Below are 25,659 nucleotides of genomic sequence, written 5' to 3'. Positions count from 1 at the left end.
GGAGATATCATTACACATCTCTTGAGCAGTTGACATCTAAACCCAAACCTCCTGGCTCAGATGTAAGCACATTATCACCATGCCACATGTGTATACTTTCAGGCTGGATAGCCATCGTGAGCAGGAACATTTGCCAATATTATTTTCTCCCCAGTTATCCAAGAGAAATTGAATTCAAGCTTTTTTTCTCAATTTAGCAGGAAACAGGAATGGTTCAGCAGTGCACCAATCAGTACAGATATGTAGGAACATCAGTCGGCCATTCAGCCAATCGAGTCAATTCCATCATTCAAGTAAATCATATGTGATCCATTTCACAATTCATTTCATGTAATTTTGACCTATATCCCTAGAGAAAATACAAACCTTTTTCATTGGTTTGATTTCTTTTCGCAGCTAGCTTGAATATGGAGTTCATGATTCTATATCTGGCTAACAATGGGACTAAAAGTCAAATTAATTTTAATCTAATGGCAACTCTCCATTAAACTAAGGACTATATGACCATAAGTCAAAAGATATGTGTGCATAATGAGGCCATTTGGCCCATCAGGTCTGCTCTGCTATTCAATCCTGGCTGATATTTTTCTCAATCCCTGCCTCCTGTCTTCCCCCATAATCCTTGATTCCCTTACCAATCAAGAATCTGTCTACCTTGGTCTTACATGCACTCAATGATTAACAGCACTGTGACTGAGAAAGTTCCGTTCTTCTCAGTTCTGAAGGGTTAACCCTTCAGTCTGAGATTGTGCCGTCAGGTTCCTAATGGAAGTGTCTTCTCCACATCCATTCTATCAAATCCTATCGGTCTTCTCCAGAGGAATTGCTGATGGAGAGGAGGTTAAGAACAGGTGTACAAGTTTTGGAACACAACCTCAAACTAAACATGAAGTCTCAAGACTGAGATAATGTCAAAGAGCTAGAGCGAAAAGCCTAGCTAAGAGCAGCGGAGTTCGTACAACTGTAGACACAGGAGAAAACTGTGTCAACCTTAAAGCCAAGACAGGAGTTCTAGTTAAGGTGCAGGAAGTCAAAAGCCACAGACATCAGACAAACAGCTCAACTGAGACTTTATTTTGGCAGAACGCCTGAAAAGATATTCAGGAGAAAATCTCACTTGAGTTCGGAATTGAGGCTGAATATGATTATCGCAGGTTGTGGGACAGCCAAATTTATGTTGCATCAGATGTTGGACCCAGTGGCACAACTATTCCAAGCACAGTATAACTCCATCACCCTAGCAGTGAACTCAGGCAAACCAGACTGGAGTGTCCAGCCCGAGTTATAGAACTTTTGAAAGTAGGTCTTTGAAAATGGTAAGAGCAGTTTTGATAATGGTAACATTAACAATGATAACAATGATGTTAATGATGACATAAATCATATAATTAAATGGAAGGAAATGACTGCAGCAATGTTAACCAAAGTACAGGCAATTGTTTTTGGGGGTGGGGTGGTAGGCAGTGGTAGAGAGAGAGAGAGGGGGGTAATCAAGTAATTCATGATGATGTTAACGATCAGATGACTCTGAAGTCAGTAAGAGAGAAGACACCAGTCTAGAATGAGAAGAGAGAGGCCTTAGACACTACACTGGGGAACAGTATTTAATAACCTAACATACAGTGTTAAAATTAAAGGAGCATTCCACTGCACGAGGAGTTGAAGTGTCTTACTTAGTAAGGAGGCAATGGCCTAGTGATATTATTACTGGACTGTTAATCCAGAGATCCAAATAACATTCTGGAGACCTGAGTTTGAATCCTGCTATGGTAGATGTTGGGATTTGAATTCAATAAATGTCTGGAATTAAGAGTCGAATGCGAATCCATTGTTACTTGTTGGAAAATTCCATCTGGTTCACAAATGCCCTTTGGGGAAGGAAACTGCTATCCTTACTTGGTTTGCCTATATGTGACTCAAGACCCACAGCAATGTGGTTGGCTCTAAGCTGCCCTCTGAACAATTAGGGATGAGCAATAAATACTGCCTGGTCAGTGATGCCCTTATCCCATGAATGAATAAAGGAAAATAAAAGGGGAGCAAATAATCTCGGGGACAGTGTATGCACAGAGAGCTGAGACATATTCCAGATTAGTTTCACAATGTATGGCTTCAAGCACAAGGTTCAGCAGTTGTGTCTTCCACTGCCTCAGCCTAAAACTCTGAAATTCCCTTCTTACACATCTCTGCCTCTCCAGCTCACTTCCCTATTTTATGACACATCTTAAACGCACCTCTTTAACTGAGCTTTTAGTCTTCTGACCAAATATTTTTCCCTGGTTTGATGTCATATACTTCTTCGAAGGCACCTTAGGATGTGTTATTATGTGGAGCTGTTGTTTAAATATGTATGGTATGGCTGTTATTGCTGAGACAGTTGTGGTGAATTTAGTACCGCATTAAACATCTCATTCAACAAGATGCTACTTTTTTAAAGTGGTCTTGCAATGTTTGGAGAAGCATTGAATCATGGAATGCAGCTTCTGAATTTCCCCACTCAGCTGCTTATCTGTGAATTTCCATAGCTGCTGTGAATTTCATTGAAATAAGGAATATATGTGCTGACAGTTTCATCACCATTACCACTACAAAATCTAGGCACTATCCTGTCTGTGGATGACCAAAAAAAATTGATCAAAGTGATATGCTTTACAAGTATCTAAAAGAAGGGAAGAGAATTAGTGAAATGAAGAAGTTTTGGCAGGCAACTCCCATTTTAGAGCTTTGGCAGATAAAGGCATTGTGAATGGGAAAGTAATTTAAATCAGGAACAGCCCAAGAGGTCAGAATTAGAAAAACATAGATATCTCAAATGTTTGAGATAACAAGAATTGCAGATGCCAAAGAAGAGCCCCAAACTGAAATGTTAACTTTCCTGCTCTTCTGATGCTGCCTGGCCTGCTGTGTTCTTCCATCTTCACACTGTGTTGTCTCAAAGGTTTGAGCCCTGTCAACTTTGCATTGAATAATTGTTCGAATTAACATCTTAGCTACCACTCCTTTGATAATGTACAAACACCACTTCTTTTTAACTGCATATTAATTGTTTAATTTTATGCTTGGAATGGTCTTTAATCGGGGATGCATTGGGGTTCCTATGAAATACAAAAGACAGAAGTTGTGTGGCTGTACTTAATTAGCAATGTTTATCTTGACAACATTTGTTTACAATCTGGAGGAAATTGCGGAGATACTAAAGGGGAGTGATTTGAAAGGATAAGAATTTTTAAATTGTGGCAGGAGTTAGCAGGAGTTCATGTAGTGAACACAAGAGAAAAGGATGAAGTGGACTTGATAAAAGTCATGACATGGACAGCTGAGTTTTAGATCACCTTGAATGTTGGAGGCTGACAAAAATACTTTGGTATAAACAAGGACAGAAGTAATAAAGGCATGGATAAAAATTTCAGCAGAAAGTAAGTTAAATATGAGCAGGAGAATATATAGGAGACAGTGATCAGAGCATTGTAAAGTGAATGTAAAGGATGATAATTTAAAAAAGGAAAATAGGCAATAACTAATGAGGGGAGAGCTAACTTCACTGGGGCCATGAACACAACTCAACCGCATAGGCTGGAACAAGAGGTTGATGAGAAAATATGTAGCTGAACAATGGACTGTCTTCCAACTGGAGATAGTTCACGTACAGTCAAAGAATATTTCCCCAAAAGCAAAACGAAGGGTAAACAAGCCCAGGACTCTCTATATAGAAAAGGAGATAGAAGCTAAAATGTAGATGAATATGTGCACTTATGATAGGTGTCAGATAGAGAATACAGTTGATAATCAAGAGAAGTACAGAGCGTTCTGAGGGGAAATCTGAGAAAAGAGTGGCAGCCAACATAATGAAGATATCGGGACATTTACGGTAAAGATAAAATTTCTATAGTCTGACCAAACTATCAGGCTGCTCTCTCATTAGAGAGACAGAGAGATGGAGATGACTGGTGTTGTTAAACCTGAGGGTCACTACGCTCAGGCAAAGGAAAAGGTTGCAAAGGAGAGTCCTTCATGGTAAGCTTAACCAGTGTAGGAACTGATCCCACACTGTTGGCATCACTCTGTACTACAAGCTATCCATCCAGCCTGCTGAGTGAACAGACCCCCTATTTATCATAAAAGGATGTTAAAAGAACGAATAGAGCAAAATGGAGAGCAAAATAGTAGGAGGCTCTGTCAATGAAAGGGTAGGAGTCAACATTGATAAGGAGAAAGTTTAACTTTGACAACTGAGACCAGATGAAATACGTCCAAAGATATTGAAGGAAGTAAATGTGAAGATTGCAGGGACACTGGGCATAATCTATCGCTATAGTTTTTCTTTGAATTTGGGGAGGTTCTACAGAACTAAAAACTGCAGACTTTACACCTTTGTTCAAAAAAATTGTAAGTGATTAGCCCAGCAATTACAGACCAATCAGTTTAGCTTCAATGATAAGCTTTCAATTCCCGAAATAATTACTTGGGATAAAACTGCCAGTCATGTGGGAAAATGTGGCTTGATTTGGAAATGTTAGTATGGATTTCTGCAGGGGAAATGATCTTTAACTAACCTGCTGGAGTTTTGAAGAGATAACAGCAAGTATTAATGAGGGTTATGTTGTCGATGTGATGTACATGGACTTCTAGAAGGCATTTGAATGAGTGTCACACAACATATTTGTGAGAAATGTTAGAACTCAAGGGAGTTACAGGGAAGGTGATGGCCTAGTGGTATTATCACTGCACTATTAGCCCAGAGACCTACACAATGTTCTGGGGGCTTCGAATTCCATCACGGCAAATGGTAGAATTTGAATTCATTAAATATCTAGAATTAAAAGTTTAATGATGACCATGAATCCATTGTCAATTGTTGGAAAAACCCATCAGCTCCACGAATGTCCTTTGGGGAAGGAAACCATTGTCCTTACCTGTCCGGCCTATGTGTGACTCCTGATCCACAGCAATGTGGTTGACTCTTAACTGCCCTCTGGGCATTAGGGATGGGCAATGATCAGCGATGCCCTCATCCCATGAATTAATAAAGGAGAAATAAAAGAGACAGTAGCAACATGGATATGAAATCACCCGAATTATAGGAAACAGAGGGTAATGGTCAATCAATATTTTTTGAGTTAGAGGAAGGTTTGTAAAGGAGTTTGCCAGGGCCGGTGTTGGGACTCTTGCTTTTCCTGATTTATATTAACGATCTAAACCTTGATGCGCAAGGGTCAGTTTCAAAATTTGCAGATGAAACCATGCTTGGAAGTATTGCAAATTGTAAGGAGCACATTGTGGAACTCCACATGGACATAGACAACTTGGTGCAGATATTTGGCAAATGGTGTTCAAAACTGAGAAGTGTGGGGTTATGCATTTTGGTAGATAAAACATGGATAGACGATATAACATACAGGGATCAATGCTTAAGGCAATTCAGGAGTGAAGGAATTTGGGTGTATATATACACAGATCATTGAAGGTGACAGGGCAGATGTGAAAGCAGTTGATAAAGCATACGGTATCCTTTGCTTTCTTGATACAGTACAGAGCCCAAGAGCAAGGAGTCAATATTGAATTTGTATCAGAGATTTGTTAGACCTCAGCTGGAGTGTTGTGTGTCACATCACGGAAAAATGTAAATGCACTGGAGAGAGTGCAGGAGAGATTTCCAAGAATGGTTCCAGGAATGGAAAACTTCAGTAATGACACTGAATTAGAGAGGCTGGACGGTTCCTCTTGGAGATAAGAAGGCTAAAAGGAGATCTGACAGAATTTTTCAAACTCATGAGAAGCCTTGATAGGGTAGATAAGGAGAAAGTATCCCTGTTCATAAAAGGATTGAAATTGTAAGATCTAAAGATCTAAGATCTAAAATTATTTGCATATGAAGCAAATACAACAAGAGAAAAAGGGTTTATCACACAGTGCGTAGTTAGGGTCTGGAATGCATTGCCTGCAAGTGTTGTGCAAGAAAAGTCAATATAGGCATTCAAGCAGGCATCAGATGATTATTTGAATAGAAGCAATGTGTAAGAGTATGAGGAAAAGGCAGGCAAATGGCATCATGTCATAATACTTATTGGAGAGCTGATGTAGACATGACGGGCTGAATAGCTTCCTTTTTCACCATATTAATTGTGTGATTCTCTGATTCTGTAAGCTAAGGCTGGGCAGACTCAGGTATTTCAACAAAGTTAAAGATAGTATTCTGAAGAAGGACCCCAAAACATTAAAATCTGCTTTCTCCCCACAGACACTTCCTGGTATGCTGAAATTTCCAGAATCCGCAGTTCTTTGGTCATTTTTTTTGTGGAATTAGGTGTTCTTTGTGGTGGTGTAGCTATGTGGTGAGAAGCTCATTCAATATGATTCACATATGTAACCAAAGCTGTGAACAGTTTGCTTCAGCCTTAAACAGTTGTCAGACAGACGGAGTTAGTGTCCTGGAAACAGAAGACTATGGATTTAGTATTTCCAATTTTTAGTTGGATGAAATATCTGTTCATCCAGCACTGAATGTCTTACAAGTAGCCTGTTAAGTGGAGAAGTCAGTGGTGGAGATAGAACTGGGTGTCAATGTACATGCAGAAACTGACATTTTTTCAGATGATTTCCCTGAGGGACAGCAAGTAGATGAGAAATAGTAGGGGGCAAGCCTAAATCCTTGGGGGAAACCCCAGAATTATAACGGAATACAAATGGCCCAAATTTATTAATGAAATATTAGTGTTTTATATGCAGCTTTGTTGATATTTTCTTCTCCTTCAGCTGAATGTGTGATGAGGATCTCTTACTAATTACACAAATGCTTCCCTTAGTGCTACCAAAATAGGAAGGAAGTGACAGTTGGATTTTCTCCATACATCCAGGGATAAGGATGTCTCATTATGTCTCTCCATAGGATTAGATTACATGCTTGCAACTGCAGGTACCTATTGAGTTGTTGTGGTATTTCTTAGTTCACTTTGCCTTCTGGCACTGTTAATTATTTTCGAGTTGAGCAGTAGAATGGTATGGATAATGATGAGTCATTTTGAGAGGCACCTTGTTGTCCATCTGTCCTTTTCTGGTTGCTCGTGCTGCTGTGCACTGTCTACAAATCTATTACTACTGCCCGGGCTAGAGCAGTTGTGAGGGCATGGAAGTGCTACATCAAGGCCCTAAGACCATAAACCCATAAGACTATAAGTAATAGAGGCAAGAGCAGGCTGTTCGTCCCCTCGGGCCTGTTCAACCATTGAATAAGGTCATGGCTGATCTGACCTTATTCTGGCAACTTTACTGCCCTTACTTTAACACCCTGGATTCCGTTACTGATCAAGAACCTAGCTATCTCAGCCTTAAATATATACATGATTGTGTCCCCTCAGCTGTCTGTGGCAAAGAATTCCAAAGGTTCCCAACTCCCTGAGAAAAGAAATTCTTTCTCATCTCAGTCTTAAATAGGTACCAGTTTATCCTGAGATTATGCCCTCTGGTTCTTGACTTTCCCATGAGGGGAAACCTCCTCTAGGCATTTACCCTGTCAAGTTTTTTATGAATCCTTCGATGAGTTCACCTGTCTAGACTGCAGAGAGTAGAGTCCCAACCTGTTCAGCTTTTGCTCATAAGACAATCCTTCCATACTGAGTTCAATGTAGTGAACCTTCGCTGCAATGAAATACTTTTCTTTAAAAAACACTAAAACTACTCACTTTATTCCAGATATGGTCTCACAAGCACTTTTACAGTTGCAGCAAGACTTCCCTACTCTTGCCCTCCAGCACCCTTGAAATAAGGGCCAACATTCCATTAGCCTTCCTGATTACCTTCTATACTAGCAAGGCAACTTTTGGTGTTTCACGTTCAAGTACCCCCAAGTCCCTCTGTGTTGCAGCTTTCTGCAGTTTTTTTTCCATTTAATTAATATGCTGTTCTTTTGTTCTCCCTTCCAAAATGAACAACTTCATATTTACCAGCATTATACTCCATTTGCTAACTATTTACCAACTTATTTAACCGACCAAAATTCTTCTGTAGACTGTTGGTATTCCTCTCACAACTTAGCTTTCCATCTGTTTTTGTTTCATCTGCAAATTTTGGCTACAATATGTTCACTTCCTTCTTCCATGTCATTGTTATATATTGTCAACAGTTGTAGTCCTGGCACTAATGCTTGTGGCTACAGATTACCAATCCGAAAAGGAGCCATTATCCATACCCACTGTTTCCTGCCCGTTAGCTCATGCCAGTACATCCTCACGGTCTCTTTCTTTTGTATTTTGTGAGATCCTGGCCAAACAATTCCCTGCATGAGCCAATCAATGTTCTATATCCCTTGCTTTCAACAGCATTATATTCTTCTCTTCAGAGATTGCAAATATGACTGAAGGCTTCATTTTAGGAATGTTACCCTTACAGATTGCCATGGAAATACTACTCACTCCAGTAAAGACTACATATAAATGAAACAGTCAAACTATGAATGTGAGTGCCCTGCTGTGTTCCTTCCTCAGACCAATAATGCGTTTTCCTAAAAGAAATTCTCAACGTTAAAGCAAACTGACGCCCTGTTAAAGGCAACCATCCCATTTTGTTACAGCTAGTTCCTATGACTCTCATTCCTGAACTAAACTAAAGAGTGGAATTGTGCCTCAGTTAAACGGACACTACTCTCTAGAAAATAAAATTTGGATCTGAAATTTTTGATGTCTCCAACTACATTATTTCATAAATAAAAACAGTTTCTTAAAAATGTCTTTCTGGTACCAATGAGTCTAAGTATACTGATCATTCTAATCACAAATCTGTAATTTGGAATGATCGGTTTTATTGAGATCTGTTGGCTTTTGCTTTGGAAAGGTCTTCAAATTAATACCTTAGCAACTTAACAATGTGTGTGTCATTGAATGCAGGGAATGGACTTTAACTGAGATTCACTTGTGTTCCTATAAATAGGAATATCTGAAATTGGGACTTGTTAAGTTTGGAAATTGTTCTAAAGAAAATCAATCTGAAAATGTGTGTTTCTCTGCAGTTGCTGCTAAGTCTGCTGAGTCAATCCTGCATTTTAGTTTTTTGACTGAATTCCAGCATCCACATTAATTTGCTCTATTTTCCAGTTTGGGGTTGCCGATTTGTGATGTATGCCATTGCAAAAAGAAGCTTATGAATGCATAAATCAATGCTGCAGTTCTTTCCTTCACTGCCTTATTATCTTGATTTTAGTGTTCTGGTCCATGAGGTCGGCCTAGCTGGACCAGAAAGTAAACCAACAGCTTGACTTTTCTTCAGAGATAATAGGAACTGCAGATGCTGGAGAATCCAAAATAACAAAGTGTTGAGCTGGATGAACACAGCAGGCCAAGCAGCATCTTACATGCAGGAAAGCTGACGTTTTGGGCCTAGACCCTTCAACAGAAATGGGAGAGGGGAAGAGAGTTGTGAAATAAATAGGGAGAGGGGGAGGAGGATCGAAGATGGGCAGAGGAGAAGATAAGTGGAGAGGAGACAGACGTAGAACATAGATCATAGAACATAGAACATTACAGCGCAGAACAGAACCTTCGGCCCTTGATGTTGCGCCGCCCTGTGAACTAATCTAAGCCCATTACCCTACACGATCCCATCATCATCCATATGCTTATCCAAGGACTGTTTAAATGCCCCTAATGTGGCTGAGTTAACTACATTGGCAAACAGGGCGTTCCATGCCCTTACCACACTCTAAGTAAAAAACCTGCCCCTGACATCTGTCTTAAATCTATCACCCCTCAATTTGTAGCTATGCCCCCTCATACAAGCTGAAGTCATCATCCTCGGAAAAAGACTCTCACTGTCCACCCTATCTAATCCTCTGATCATCTTGTATGTCTCTATTAAATCCCCTCTTAGCCTTCTTCTCTCCAATGAGAACAGACACAAGTCCCTCAGCCTTTCTTCATAAGGACTTCACTCCAGACCAGGCAACACCCTGGTAAATCTCTTTTGCACCTTTTCCAATGCTTCCATATCCTTCCTGTAATGAGGCGACCAGAACTGCACGCAATATTCCAAATGAGGCCGCACTAGCGTTTTGTACAGTGTAGGCATGACATCGCGGCTCCAGAACTCAATCCCTCTACCAATAAAACCTAACACACCGTAAGCCTTCTTAACAGCACTATCAACCTGGGTGGCAACTTTCAGGGATCTATGTACGTGGACACCAAGATCCCTCTGCACATCCACACTACCAAGAATCTTTCCATTGACCCAGTATTCTGCTTTGATTGTCTGTCCTCCCCGCACTAACCTATTCCCTCCCTACTTTCCCACCTACACTCACATTTACTGGCTCAATCCCCGCCTCTTTGACCTATCTGTCTCCTCTGCACCTATCTTCTCCTCTATCCAGCTTCGATCCATCTCACCCTCGCCCCCTATTTATTTCAGAACGTTCTTTCCCTCCCCCATTTCTGATGAAGGGTCTAGGCCCAAAACGTCAGCTTTCCTGCTGCTCTGATGCTGCTTGGCCTGCTGTGTTCATCCAGCTCTACACCTTGTTATCTCTTGACTTTTCTTACCTGATCTTGGAATGCTCACATCACCCTTGTGAGCTGTGTGAGGGTAACTGGAGTTAGTTTCTGAGACTTATATTCCTTACCTCAGAGAATTACTACAAAGTCAAATGTAGAAATAAAAAGAAACAGATAGCATCTGCAGTTGCAAAGGATCGGATAATTTTGTCCTCCTGCTGCTTAGCCCACAGTCACTGAGTCACCTTTCTATCTGATGCCTGTTATTGAACTGCAGTTCCCTCCTTCTCCCCTTACTCCTGTAGTTATATATTAGCGTAAAAGTTAGCAGCAAGTGACCTGAAACAAAAAGCAGAGGTGTCCTACATTCACACAGTAATCACTTGCATGAGTCATCCGTTGCATATTAATTTAAAATGGCATTTAGAAAGATTGGTAAAACTTATTGGCCACACTATGCTCTGCTCAGTTAATGTTTCTTCTGTTTCCAATTGACTGTGCAAGAATATCTTGATGGTACTACAAAAGGCTCAGGGATGTTAATGGAGCTTGATGTCATAATGAGGTGCTTTTAATACTTCTAATGTGAATGGGTTAGGATAATTGAAGACCTTATTATTCATTTTGATGGATCTTTGAAATGACATATTCACTGTGCAGAAAGTGAAGTGGATCTGACAACCCAATATAAACTGTCAGAAGATATACTAATGACTAAGGGTAAGACCAGTTTTAGATGGTTGTGCTTTAGAAAGTTTTTCTTTACGTTGCAAATTTAAAAAGACAGCTTTCCTATGTTGGACAAAAGCTGCAATTAAGAGCTATCAAAAACATTATCTACATGAAATCGTCCTCAGAAACATCAGCTTTCTGAACAAAGCTTCCAACATTAGTTTCTTTTCTTCCTTGCCACTCTTGAAAAACATGCAAATTTTTAAATTGTATAATATGTGAATATAGACAGTGGGTGGCATTAAATTATTCAGTTATGCTGGAATTCATGTCTGAGACCAATCTTGACCTCATTCACAGTCCCCACGCACTAACTGATTTTTCCCTCCCTTTTTCTCTGCATCTTTCACCATGATTTCATTCACATTTCTTACATTTAGTTAATATACTGCACAGGCTTGGAAATCTCAAGCACAAATGCTTCCATAATAAAACAAAAGCCAGCTAAAGACTACTTCCTAAGCTAAGGCAAGTTTATTGACAAAGTTTCACGAGCAGTGTCTGAAAACTGTCTCAGTCCCTTGAGTGAGTTTGTTAGCAAGTTTGAGCAACTGTCAAATGATAGCATTATTTGTCAGCAGACTATTTGTTTATTCAAATAAATTTCTGAATCCTTGGAATCATTCCTTGGGAATATTTGCTTGCAACACTAGTGTTTTATAAATTATTTTAACATTTATTTTGGGGGAACTGTAATAACGCCAACAGAGAATGATCGCAAAATTCTACCCGATATAGATGTCATCTTATCATTTCAGAGTGGCATAGCAATGGCTGATGAGATGAAATGCTGACAATTAACAATGTAGACTTGATTGACAGTGCAATGGTGAAGCCAAATGAAGAACCAACTCACAAAGTATAATATTCCACATGGACTCTGAACTCTCAACTCAAAGCCTTATCTCATGGAATGAATTACCATGAATCTAACATTGTGCATTAGATAGAAACAGTGGTGTTCAACTGTAGCAGCAAAAATTTAAGAACAGCTCAGACTCTTATTGTCAAACTGTGGTCTGCGTTTAATTATGATGAGTGTTGGCATTACTCTCCAACTCCAAAGTTGAAAGTGTGATCATCAGCATGTTTAGTTGTTGAGCATTTTATCGGTCAGTGAAATTGCTATTCATTTTCATCAGGAAAGATAATGCACATTGTTACTTAAAAATATAAACTATACAGTATGAAAACTTAATTTTATGTATGAATATACCAGATGATGTACTAAATATTAAAATTTAATCTCAGAATTTATTTTGTTATTGAAGGCTACCTGCACCTCAGCAAAGCAGAACTAGACTGGACTGATTAAATATTTTCTCAGAGTGCAGTGTATGTAAAGAAATTAGGTTAATAACACACTGGTCAATTAATTTACTAACTTCTAGTTGTTATATTTATTACTGGTTATCGATGACTGTAAAAGCTCTCATAATCCAACAGTTTTTTAAAGAGTGATGCTTGTGTTGAGGAAAGCATCTCCAGTATATCCCAAGAAGCTACAGTCTTTACAGTTCAGCAGTCTGTCCTTTTCTTTCCCCACCACAGGATGTGCATTTGTGAAATTTTCCGCACATGCAGAAGCCCAGGCAGCCATCAACGCCTTACATGGTAGCCAGACGATGCCAGTAAGTACAAGCAGAGAAATTGAATTGTTTTAAATTCTTACATTATTCAACAAATCCCGAAGCAATTTAAAGGTAATATGGAAAACAAAATCTACATTACTGATAATGACATGTCATCAAGAAAATGCTGATTTTCACTTTTATTCAACTAAAAATTATCTGGGCATTTTCATTGTCATCAACACAACATCTTAGAAAAGAATATTGCACCTCTTTCTTTTGTGGCCTTTTCTGTCTGAAGCAAGAGCTCATATTGGCTAATGGTAACTCTGCGGTGCTTGAATTATGTTGCTTTCTCTCCATCACTGCTATGATTGTGCTTAGGAGGCATCTCCAATGGGATGGACTTGGAGTTTCTATAAAATGCACGTGAGAATTATACTTGGATTACATTTAAGCCACTGCAACTTACTCTTTATGATAATAATGTGTACTTGTTACTGCTCTCTTAAGCAGGCAGTAGAGATGAGGAAATGTGATAAAGGTTTAACCATTCACTGTAATTTGCATTAATTATAATCACATAATTCAGTCACGAAGGATTTTGGTACCAAAAGATGAGTGAATAAGTTTACAGAGTACATTTGTCAAATTCTACTCAAGCTGAAATACTCTATTTTTGGGAAGTAAATGGATTTTATAATGGGAAACATTTTTAGAAGCATTATGTATGAGCATCAACTATGTCATCATGCATAGTACATACAAAAAAAACTGCTTTTACGTTTAGTTTGTAAAGTTCACATGAGTATTTCAGGTTTTCCTTGGACTGGCCTGAGGCAACTCAGTATTGGGTTTGCTACTTGTGAAAATTGCTGACATTTTACATCTATGCTAGGAGAGTCAAAATGTGTTCAAATACTGTGGCACACCAATTAGCCCACCAATTACCATAAAATTAAATGAAAAGTTTGCAAAATGAACGCAATGAACAAACAAACCTTATTTTTCACAATTTAAAATGGCAACCACTTCTACTGAAATTAGTATTTTCTACTTGGTATATTACTGTTTATGGAAAGGAATTTTGAAGCTTAAAAGCCAATGTTTTTGTCATGATCTGGGGCAATTTATAAATTAGTATTATTTATTAAATATCACAACATAATATTATACAAGTGGGATTTCCATTTAATCAGAATTTATGTAAAATAACAATGCATACTGCTGACTCTTAGGCATATATCTATTGTTTGGTGAAATTTAGGAGGCATTCTTTGTAAAAATGAACATTACATTCCATGATTGCTAACTCTTGTCTCGGTGCTGTACAGGTGTAATTTAGACCTCAACCAAAGACCTCAGCATAGAATCTTGACTGGAGCATCAATGCAATTTCTTTGAGTTGACATAATGCCAGGCTTCAAACTAAACATTAAATTTAATCAAGGGATGGTAGAGCTATTACAGAAGATAAAAAGATTGGCATTCTGCTGGGATAAGATAAAATGGGCCGTACAGCATTATTCATATGAATTTTTCTAAAATATTCAAATTGAGGGAAATTGTCTTAAATGAATTAAATTTGAAGGAAGGTGAAATGGATTATTAACAAAAATATGAATCTTACAGGAATGGGAGTTAAACTACCAAGGAAACATCTTATAAACCTTTAAAATTAAATTTTGGACCTAGATATTTTGGTCAGAAGCAAATAATGATGCTCGAGTTGGATCTCAAGACAAACTTCCCACAAAAATAAAGCAATCTCTGTGATATAAACTTGCCCATTCCTAATGGAGTTTAAATCTTGTGCCCAGTCAAGGGGATTTCCAGGCATTTGTGGTTATTTTAGTCTTTCAATCAGGGTCAACGGCAACCAACAGGATAGTTATGTGGAGTTTAGTCAAAGTTCAAAACAGGATATAGCACTAGTGATGCAGCAGAACATAAGACCAGTAGCAAGCATCAGTCAAGATCAGGCAGGGTGTCTGGCATACATAGCTCATTTTTTTTCTTTTTATTCCACTTTTCCTCTAGATGTCTTATTCCCTAACAATTTCTCAAACTAGTCAAGGATGTGAACATGGAACTACCCTTAGGAGTATCTCTCTACCACCTATTAAACTGAAATCTCTCAAGAGCTCTTACTTATTAAGTTTTTTTTCTCGGGTGGAGTTAGATAGATTAATAACAAGTCAATTTTGCACCGCAAAGACTTAGTTTATTTCAAAACATCTTTAAAACAATGATATCTTTGTTGAAACCTTGGTTTGAAGAATTTTAATGTCATTCACCTGCTGTTAGCTTCTTGAGCCTTTGTGCATATCATCTGTCTTCATTTAACTAAGTCTTACATCATTCTTTCCTCACTCCATTCTCCCAAGAACAATTATATCTCTAGCCTTCAGACTAACTTTCAAGGAGCTTCATTAGTTGTATTTGCCCATGACCAGTTGTTTATGTCTAAGGCTGGTCATAAAACAAAAAAACAATGTTAACAAGCTTGCTCATAAATAGCATTTGGCCCAGTCTCCTTATTAGTTATCAAAATGTTGAACCATGGATTGATTCGCCAAAGTAACTTCTATTCTACTTCCAAACTTTTCAGCAGACATCTTAATTAAACAAAGATAAATGAAAAGTCTGCCATAGCTTTGTAGTATAGTTGTTGATTTAAGTATCTGTCCAGTTACTATTCCACTAGGCCTCATTTGTCCATTGCTCCTTGTTAGTCTAGCTATAGCTGTCACCATCTAAGAATAATATTCTCCTCACCTTGTTTCTGGTGAAAAAAATCTTAAGTACTTTCAGGGAATATGAAATTTACAGCACTACCCTATTCCTTTGCCTATTTCAGGCTCACATTTTAAACATTCTTTTCATTTGTAATAAATTCAGCAGAGTTTGTAATGTAATGCAATGTAAGCAGCCAATCACAATAAAATATTCCCATAGACAGCAACTGAAAACTTATCACTTATCATTTCAAACATCGAATAGCAATACATAGTTGGACTTAGATAAAAGCTAAGCTAGAGATAAAAATACATTTTAATTGCTTTCTTAAAAATAAGATATGAAGTTTTATATCAAACTGGCCATTGCACAAATTCAATATTTGCTCATCAGAGCCAACAGGGATGTTTAGCAGTTATCATTAACTTAGTGTGCCAATAAAAACCCAGTTACACCTAATTCAACAAAGTGTAAATTTTCAAGGTTGAAAGTCTTTATGAAGTGCAATGGTTACTTAGGGATGGCACTTTGGGAGGTCTTCAAAAAGCACACCATCTATACAAACATTGGATAACGGACAGCAATTTCCAGATGGTAATCTCAGCATATTGGAGAATCCAAACTCACTGTTAGAATTGCTGGATTCATGGGGTGAATTTTACCAAAAATCAGTTCAAAGTAAATTTCGTGCAAGTTCACAATGGTCTCTCTCCATGTGCTTTAGCAGTTTATCTCTCACAATTCTCCACTCTCACCTCATTATTCATACACCACATCTTGATGGCACAATTCTAGTGCTATCATAAACTCGCAAGCTCTAGAAGTAATTACCATTACCAGGACTCTCTGGGATTTCTACATCAAGTGCCGTATTTAAAACAAAGCTGTACACCAAGTCAATCACTGCCAGCCAGGAATAGTCCTTCATAATATGCATAGTGGGAAGAAACAAAAAGGAAAAGTCTCTGAGGGCATTTGAATGTGATCCTTTACATGGCATGGCTGAAATTAAGGGAAGGCAGTGGCGCAGTGGTAATGTCACTGGAATAGAACCACAAAGCCCACAGTAATATTCTGGGGCATAGGAACAAATCCCCATGAATTCCATTAAAAATCTAGCCACTGGTGACCAAGATACCATTGCTGATTGCCACAAAAACCTATCTGGTTCACTAGCATCCTTTAGGACCGTGATGAACCATCTTCATCAGGTCTGGCCTACGTGTGATTCCAGACTCCACACCAATGTTGTTGACTCTGAGTTGTGGTCTGGGCAATTAGGAAGTGACAGTAAGAATCAGCTTAGTCAGCATTACCCACATCATAAAATAAAATAATTTAAGAAGTAGAAGCTCATATTTGTAAATATACATCCACTCTCCATCATCACTTGTCTCATCAACTGAGCTGCAAGAATCAAGCTACACAGGATACCCATCCTTAGAGCTCTACCATCCATGAACTGTGTCGAAAGGAACACTGTTGTTTCCTTCATATAAAATCTTTCATTGTTGAGGACTGACAGTGATCCACTCCTCGGACAGTAATGATTTGGTGCCCCGTCCCTGTCTGCTGCAAGCACTGACTGGCTATGTTCAAGCACCTAGACTGATATCGGACAATATCCTTGACTTACTCTGCCCATGCCCCTCACTGATAACAGTCCCCCTTGACTTTACTGAGGACCGCTGCCCTTAAACTTTCAGACATGGGTCATTTGGTTGAAGCAAATGTAGTATGTTTCCTTCTTACACATGGTACAGGTGAGAGATTGACATAACTTATTGCCTCCCAGTGACATGACACCTCCTTGACTGATCATTGCTGGTAAAGCCATTTGGCTTTGTGCCTGCCTGAAGCTTTGGAAAGGGTGCAGAGGAGATTTACTGGGATGTTGCCTGGTATGGAGGGAAGGTCTTACGAGGAAAGGCTGAGGGACTTGAGGCTGTTTTCATTAGAGAGAAGAAGGTTGAGAGGTGACTTAATTGAAACATATAAAATAATCAGAGGGTTAGAGAGGGTGGATAGGGAGAGCTTTTTTCCTAGGATGGTGACAGCGAGCATGACGGGGCATAGCTTTAAATTGAGGGGTGAAAGATATAGGACAGATGTCAGAGGTAGTTTCTTTACTCAGAGAGTAGTAAGGGAATGGAATGCTTTGCCTGCAACGGTAGTAGATTCGCCAACTTTAGGTACATTTAAGTCGTCATTGGACAAGCATATGGACGTACATAGGAAAGTGTAGGTTAGATGGGCTTGAGATCGGTATGACAGGTCAGCACAACATCGAGGGCCAAAGGGCCTGTACTGTGTTGTAATGTTCTATGTTCTATGTTCTATGAAGAGGCAAGGCAAGACAGAAATAGTCTATTAGCTCTGAGTGATGTGGCAAAGCACAAAAAGCCAAGACAAGACAGGGTCAAGGCTTTAGCAAATAGGGTTAAGGAAAATCCCAAAGCCTTTTATTCATATATAAGGAGCAAGATGGTAATTTGAGAAAGGGTTGGCCCCTTCAAGGACAAAGAAGGGAAGTCATGCGAGGAGCCAGAGAAAATGAGTTACATTCGTAATGAGTACTTTGTGTCAGTATTCACTGAGGAGAGGAGCATGACGGATGTTGAGGTTAGGAATAGATGTGTAATTACTCTAGGTCAAGTCGGCATAAGGAGGGGGGAAGTGTTGAGTATTCTAAAAGGCATTAGGGTGGACAAGTCCCCAGGTCTGGATGGATCTATCCCACTTACTGAGGGAAGCAAGAGAGGAAATAGCTGGAGCCTTAACAGATATCTTTGCAGCATCCTTGAACACGAGTGAGGTCCCGAAGGACTGGAGAATTGCTAACATTGTCCCCTTGTTTAAGAAGAGGAGCAAGGATAATCCAGGTAATTATACACCGGTGAGCCTGACATCAGAGGTGGGGAAGCTGCTGGAGAAGATACTGAGGGATAGGATCTATTTCCATTTGGAAGAAAATGGTCTTTAGTGATAGACAGCATGGTTTTGTGCAGGGAAGGTCATGTCTTACCTACTTGATAGAATTCTTTGAGGAAGTGACAAAGCTGATAGATGAGGGAAGGGCTGTGAATGTCATGTACATGGACTTCAGTAAGGTGTTTGATAAGGTTCACCATAGTAGGCTGTTGGAGAAAGTGAAGTTGCATGGGGTCCAGAGTGTACGAGCTAGATGGATTTAAAAAAACTGGCTGGGCAACAGAGACGGAGAGTTGTAGTGGAAGAGAGTTTCTCAAAATGGAGAACTGTGTCCAGTGGTACTCCACAGGGATCCATGTTGGGACCACTGTTGTCTGTGATGTACTTAAATGATTTGGAGGAAGGTATAGATGGTCTGATTAGCAAGTTTGCAGATGACACTAAGACTGTGGGAGTAGCAGATAGTGAAGGGGTCTGTCGGAGAATGCAGCAGAATACAGATAGAGTGGAGAGCTGGGCAGAGAAATGGCAGATAGAGTTCAATCCAGGCAAATGTGAGATGATGCATTTTGGAAGATTCAATTCAAGAGTGAGCTATATGGTAAAAGGAAAAGCCCTGGGGAAAATTGATGCACAGAGAGATCTGAGTGTTCAGGTCCATTGTACCCTGAAGGTGGCAATGTAGGTGGGTAGAAGGCATATGGCATGCTTTCATTCATCGGACGCGGTATTGAGTACAAGAGTTGGCAGGTCATGTTACAGTTGTATAGGCCTTTGGTTCGACCATATTTGGAATACTGTGTACAGTTCTGGTCGCCGCATTACCGAAAGGATGTGGATGCTTTAGAGAGGGTGCAGAGGAGGTTCACCAGGATGTTGCCTGGTATGGAGGGTGCTAGCTATGAAGACAGGTTGAGTAGATTAGGATTATTTAGAAAGATGGAGGTTGACACCTGATTGAGATCTACAAAATCATGAGGTTTATAGACAAAGTGGATAGCAAAAAGCTTTTTCCCAGAGTGGGGGACTCAATTACAAGCGGTCACGATTCCAAGGTGAGAGGGGAAAAGTTTAAGGGAGATATACGTGAAAAGTTCTTTATGCAGAGGGTGGTGGGTGCCTTGAACGTGTTGCTGGCGGAGGTGGTAGAGGCAGGCACGATTGCGTCATTTAAGATGTATCTAGACAGATACATGAATGGGCAGGGAGCAGAGGGATACAGATCCTTGGAAAATAGGTAACAGGTTTAGATAGAGGATCTAGATCGGTGCAGGCTTCGAGGCCAAAGGGCCTGTTCTTGTGCTGTAATTTTTCTTTGTTCTTTGTTCTTTGTTACTGTGAACAAAGACAAATATCAAAACTGCTGAAAAAGCTCAGCAGTGCTCACAGCATCTGTGGAGAGCAATTAGAGTTAACGTTTTGAGTCAAGTTACCCTACATCAGCAGTGAAAGTAGCAAGGAAAATGTCGGTTTATATGCAGAAGATAGTATGGGGAAGGAGGAGATCAGGAGTAAACGATAGATGGGGATGTGGATAACGATCTGGCTAAAATGGTGAATAGCTATTAATGGGGGCTGTTAGTGGCTAATACTGTGTGGTGTGTAATGGCAGACCATGTGTAACAAAGCCTGGTGTGTGGAGTAGGGGGCTGGGACATAAAATTATTGAACTTGACATTGAGCCCGAAGGGCTGCAGTGTCCCCAGGTGGAAAATAAGGTGTTGTTCTTCCAGCTTGCGCTGACCTTCACTGGAGCACTGCAGCAAGCCTGAGACAGACCCGTTGGCCAGAGAACAGGATGTTGTGTTAAAGTTACTGTGAGCATCTAAGTTGTTGCCAAGTGAATGAGTTCTGGGATCAAGCAAAAAGCCCTGAGTTGCTTCTGGCTCCAATTCATGTACCTGTCCCTCATGTAAAGCTGACTGGTAGCAACATTTCAATACTCCAAAGTGCAGCATTGAAGTAGATATCCCTGTCCCAAGTGACCACAGATGTACCATAATGATGTATCGAGGCAGGTGCAAGTCCAATGCTAGGAAGTGGGCAGGAGGTTGCTGTCCATGGGATGTTCCCTGGGATGCTGGACATGATGGAGGTCCAGGGAACAGCTAACTGAATTGCCAGGTGCATACTCAACATATCATGGTGGGAAATCCCAATGTCTAGTTTCTCTCTGTCACAGGGGAGAACAGCTGCTTGCATATTAAGAAGATGAAAATAGGTCATACTGAATTGTTAATACGTGGAAATGGGCCTCTCACTGCTCACTAGGAAGATCCTTCTTTCACCATTCAAACATCATGTGGAAAATCAAATATTTTTTCTCACCTTCAGGAATCTCATTTTTCTAGTCTTGTCATATTTTCCCAACTGACTCACCAATGTTCACATAGTTCAAGGACAGGAAAAATTCACTCAAAGGCTACAACACGAACAGTCTTTCCTCCATTAAAATAGCAAAATCAAGTTCTAAACAGAGACAGATGGGCAGTCAATGGCCTAGTGGTACTATCACTGTTAATCCCAAGACCAAGATAACATTCTGGGCAGCAGGTGGAATTTGAATTCAACACATATCTCAAATTAATAATCTAGTGATGACCATGAATCCATTGCCAATTATCAGAAAAACTCATCTGGTTGATTAGTGTCCTTTAGGGAAGGAAACTGCCATCCTTCCTTGGTCTGGCCTACATGTGACTCCAGACCAACAGCAATGTGGTTGATTTTCAACTGCCGTCTGGGCAAATAGGGATGGATAATAAGTGCTGCATAAAAGAAAGACACTCTCATCCTGTTAATGAATAAAAAAAATCTGAAACATTCAGATTGTTGTATGCCAAAGAAATTGAAGTAGAAGATTAACCATGGTGTGCTGAATGCAGAACAGGCTCTGGGGGCATATGACCTATTCCTGCTCCTATTTCTTAAGCTCTTATATTGTCAAAGCCTTCACAGAGGATGGTTAGATTATGGGGCTCATGTGGAGAAAAGTACTGTTGCAGTCTTGATGAGATAAATGACCTGTTTCTGTGCTGTAATGTTCTATGATTTGTAACTTCCCCTGAGAGACCAAGAGGAAAAGTAAATTCCAGTGCAATAATCAAGAACTTTTGTATCATATAATTAAAATAAACAGATCAGGGGCAACCAAGCCGAAAGAGGTGAAAAGACAAGAAACTTGTTACAGATGAGTAATTGTTTCTCGAAATAGCTGTGAGCAAAATTGAGGACAGCTGCTGTATATGATTTAGTATGGACTGGAAACAATGACCACATGAAACTAAATAAATACATGGCTTCTCAATAGGGCTAATTAAGGCTTAAACCCAAATAATATGGATGAACAAGATATAAAGACAGTTTACAAACTCAAATGGAGTGAGTAGATCAGTAGAGCTTGAACGGATTTTTAAAAGAGTGCTGTAAATGGAAGAATATTGCATCAGAAAGTCCTCAAAAAAAGAAGAAAAGATGATTTTGTTATTCGAACCTTTTTGAACAAACTTCATCCAACAAGAACACTGATCAGAAATTGGATGCCAAGCTCTGTAGCTCACAACCTTTACCACTTTTGGTTTTGATTAGTCCTGATCATTCCTCTTTGTTTTGAGGTATGAAAGTGAATGACCACAAAATTGCACAAGCCCCAGAAGATCATGAGAACTTTTCATCCAAACCATCCCTATGATCTTGCTGGTTGAATGTGTTAATTCAAGTCAAATAATGAAAATACACTATAAGTCATGAGGAATTTCAGGAAATTAACACAGTCTTGATGGTTGGAATATAGCATGTTAGATGGTCTCATATCTGCCAATGCCCCAGCTGAGTTCTCTCACACAATTATGTACTTTCCAGCACATTATCAATGCAAATGTGATGTTTGTGCAAGTTATTTGTCAAAGCTCATGGCAAGCGAACCTGAATTTCTGGTCACTGGCAAGGCCTTGGGCTTGGAGGGATTTGGTGCCATGCATAATAGCAAGCTGAATCCCACTCCAGATGCTGCAAGATAGGAACTTGACCACAGCCTCGTACAGCAGGGAAGATGTCAGCCAAGAAGCCCTGTTGGCTTGCCATTTTATAGAAAGTTGCACATGTTTCTGGAAGAGGTAATGAAAGAAGGAACACGGTCATCCCAGGGAATGAAACCAGGGACCAACACATCAGAGCCACCCAGCCTGGGTGCAGATGGTGGCCCAGGTAAATGCTGTTGGACCTCATAAGGGGGCAGCAGACTGTGCCACAAAAAACAACTCAGTGATCTCCCATTTGCTGCATGTGTGAGAGGTATATCTGCTACTTCACACTCATAATGCTGTCATTCAGTCTCATTCTGCAATTGCACACATCTCTGGCAAAGAGTGATGGACCACAAGCCTTGATGTCAGATAACCTATATCTATCTCATCTTCTCAAACGACTATCCCTTCCTGCCCACTGCACTGCCTCCTCACCAGCTCACATGGTCCTGCTCCTTTCACACTCGATTTGTCTCTTTATCTCAGGAAGCTGGTCCAAACCCAGGCCTAGAGAGCCAAAATGGGTGGCATGGTGAAGGGGGGTGGTGTCATGTTGTTGTGGCCAGCCCCTTTAATGAACCGGAATTCAGCACCATTCCCATTGGTGACAGGGAGACATCAATTCACCAGTAGCCCAGGAAGTAAAAATGTCATCTGCTCTTCGTAGTTGAGCCCCGAAGCCAACATGTTGCATTGCATAAGATTTTCTCCACCCTCATCAGTGAATTATTTTTCTCACCTTCGGAAGACACCAGCAGCAACCAGGAATCTTCAATGAGAAAAAGGCTCAGCCCCTTTGCATCAGCACCACTTCCAAGGATCCTTCAGTGGGAAGGATCTTCATTTGTACCCTCTGCCAGCTTGGAGTCTTTCATCCTGACTGGGAACACTATAGTTCGAGTACTATAGATGGGTCAGTTTTTGTCTAGAGTGTACAGGAGGGCTTCCTGACACAGTATGTAGACAGGCCAACAAGGGGCAAAGCCACATTAGATTTGGTACTAGCTAATGAGCCCTGCCAGGTGTTAGATTTGGAAGTAGGTGAGCACTTTGGTGATAGCGATCACAATTCTGTTATGTTTACTTTAGTGATGGAAAGGGATAGGTGTATACCACTGGGCAAGAGTTATAGCTGGGGGAAAGGCAACTATGATGAGATTAGGCAAGATTTAGGGAGCATAGGATGAGGAAGGAAACTGCAGGGGATGGGCACATTTGAAATGTGGAGCCTATTCAAGGAAAAGCTCCTGTGTGTCCGAGATAAGTATGTACCTGTCAGACAGGGAGGAAGCTGCAGAGCGCGAGAGTCATGGTTTACGAAGGAAGCACAATCTCTGGTCAAGAGGAAGAAGAAGGCTTATGTTAGGATGAGATGTGAAGGCTCAGTTAGGGCACTAGAGGGCTACGAGGTAGCCAGGAAAGACCTAAAGAGAGAGCTCAGAAGAGCTAGGAGAAGACATGAGAAGTTGTTGGCAGATAGGATCAGGGTAAACCCTAAGGCTTTCTATAGGTATTTAAGGAATAAAAGAATGACAGAAGTAAGATTAGGGCCAATCAAGGATAGTAGTGGGAAGTTGTGTGTGGAGTCACAGGAGATAGGGGAAGCGCTAAATGAATATTTTTCAACAGTATTCACTCTAGAAAATGACAATGTTGCTGAGGAGAATACTGAGATACAGGCTACTAGACTAGGTGGGATTGAGGTTCACAAGGAAGAGGTATCAGAAATCCTACAGGGTGTGAAGATAGATAAGCCCCCTGGGCCGGATGGGATTTATCCTTGGATCCTCTGGGAAGCCAGGGAGGAGATTGCCGAGCCTTTGGCATTGATCTTTAACTCGTCATTGTCTACAGGAAGAGTGCCAGATGACTGGAGGATAGCAAATGTGGTTCCCCTGTTCAAGAAGGGGAGTAGAGACAACCCTGGTAATTATAGACCAGTGAGCCTTACCTCAGTTGTTGGTAAAGTGTTGGAAAAGGTTATAAGGGATAGGATTTATAATCATCTAGAAAAGAATAATTTGATAAGGGATAGTCAGCACGGTTTTGTGAAGGGAAGGTCGTGCCTCACAAACCTTATTGAGTTCTTTGAGAAGGTGACCAAACAGGTAGATGAAAGTAAACCAGTTGATGTGGTGCATATGGATTCCAGCAAGGCGTTCGATAAGGTTCCCCACAATAGGCTATTGTACAAAATGTGGAGGAATGGGATTGTGGGAGATATAGCAGTTTAGATGGGAAATTGGCTTGCTGAAAGAAGACAGAGGGTGGTAGTTGATGGGAAATGTTCATCCTGGAGACCAGTTACTAGTGGTGTACCGCAAGGGTCGGTGTTGGGTCCACTGCTGTTTGTCATTTTTATAAATGACCTGGATGAGGGCGTAGAAGGATGGGTTAGTAAATTTGCAGACGACACTAAGGTCGGTGGAGTTGTGGAGAGTGACGAAGGATGCTGAAGGTTGCAGAGAGACATATATAAGCTGCAGAGCTGGGCTGAGAGGTGGCAAATGGAGTTTAATGCAGACAAGTGTGAGGTGATGCACTTTGGTAGGAGTAACCGGAAGGCAAAGTATTGGGCTAATGGTAAGATTCTTGGTAGTGTAGATGAGCAGAGAGATCTTGGTGTCCATGTACACAGATCCTTAAAGATGCCACCCAGATTGACAGGGTTGTTAAGAAGGCATACAGTGTTTTTGCTTTTATTAATAGAGGGATTGAGTTCCGGAACCAAGAGGTTATGGTGAAGCTGTACAAAGCTCTGGTGCGGCTGCACTTGGAGTATTGCATACAGTTCTGGTCACCGCATTCTGAGAAGGATGTGGAAGCTTTGGAAAGGGTGCAGAGGAGATTTACTAGGATGTTGCCTGGTATGGAGGGAAGGTCTTACAAGGAAAGGCTGAGTGACTTGAGGCTGTTTTCGTTAGAGAGAAGAAGGTTGAGAGGTGACTTAATTGAGACATATAAAATAATCAGAGGGTTAGATAGGGTGGATAGGGAGAGCCTTTTTCCTAGCATGGTGACGGCGAGCACGAGGGGGGCATAGCTTTAAATTGAGGGGTGAAAGATATAGGACAGATGTCAGAGGTAGTTTCTTTACTCAAAGAGTAGTCAGGGAATGGAATGCTTTGCCTGCAACGGTAGTAGATTCGCCAACTTTGGGTACATTTAAGTCATCATTGG

The 25,659-nt window shown here is 40.4% G+C and overlaps 1 protein-coding gene across 15 annotated transcripts in view; it reads left to right on the top strand.

The window, feature by feature from the left end:
* Positions 1–25,659, top strand: part of celf4 (CUGBP, Elav-like family member 4) — a 1,237,212-nt gene that overhangs the window by 891,733 nt on the left and 319,820 nt on the right. For all 15 annotated transcript variants that reach the window (XR_009446241.1, XR_007247548.2, XM_048530893.2 and 12 more), the window contains exon 5: positions 12,765–12,844. Coding sequence is in view for 13 of the 15 variants with exons in the window: in XM_048530893.2 (XP_048386850.1) it covers positions 12,765–12,844 (80 nt within the window). In the remaining 2 variants the exon portion in view is untranslated. The remainder of the gene's footprint in view (positions 1–12,764; positions 12,845–25,659) is intronic.

The sequence above is a fragment of the Stegostoma tigrinum genome, chromosome 1, assembly GCF_030684315.1.
Source record: "Stegostoma tigrinum isolate sSteTig4 chromosome 1, sSteTig4.hap1, whole genome shotgun sequence".
Taxonomy (NCBI): domain Eukaryota; kingdom Metazoa; phylum Chordata; class Chondrichthyes; order Orectolobiformes; family Stegostomatidae; genus Stegostoma; species Stegostoma tigrinum.
The sequence above is the reverse complement of the archived record's forward strand: the minus strand, read 5'-3'. Positions and strand labels throughout refer to the sequence as shown.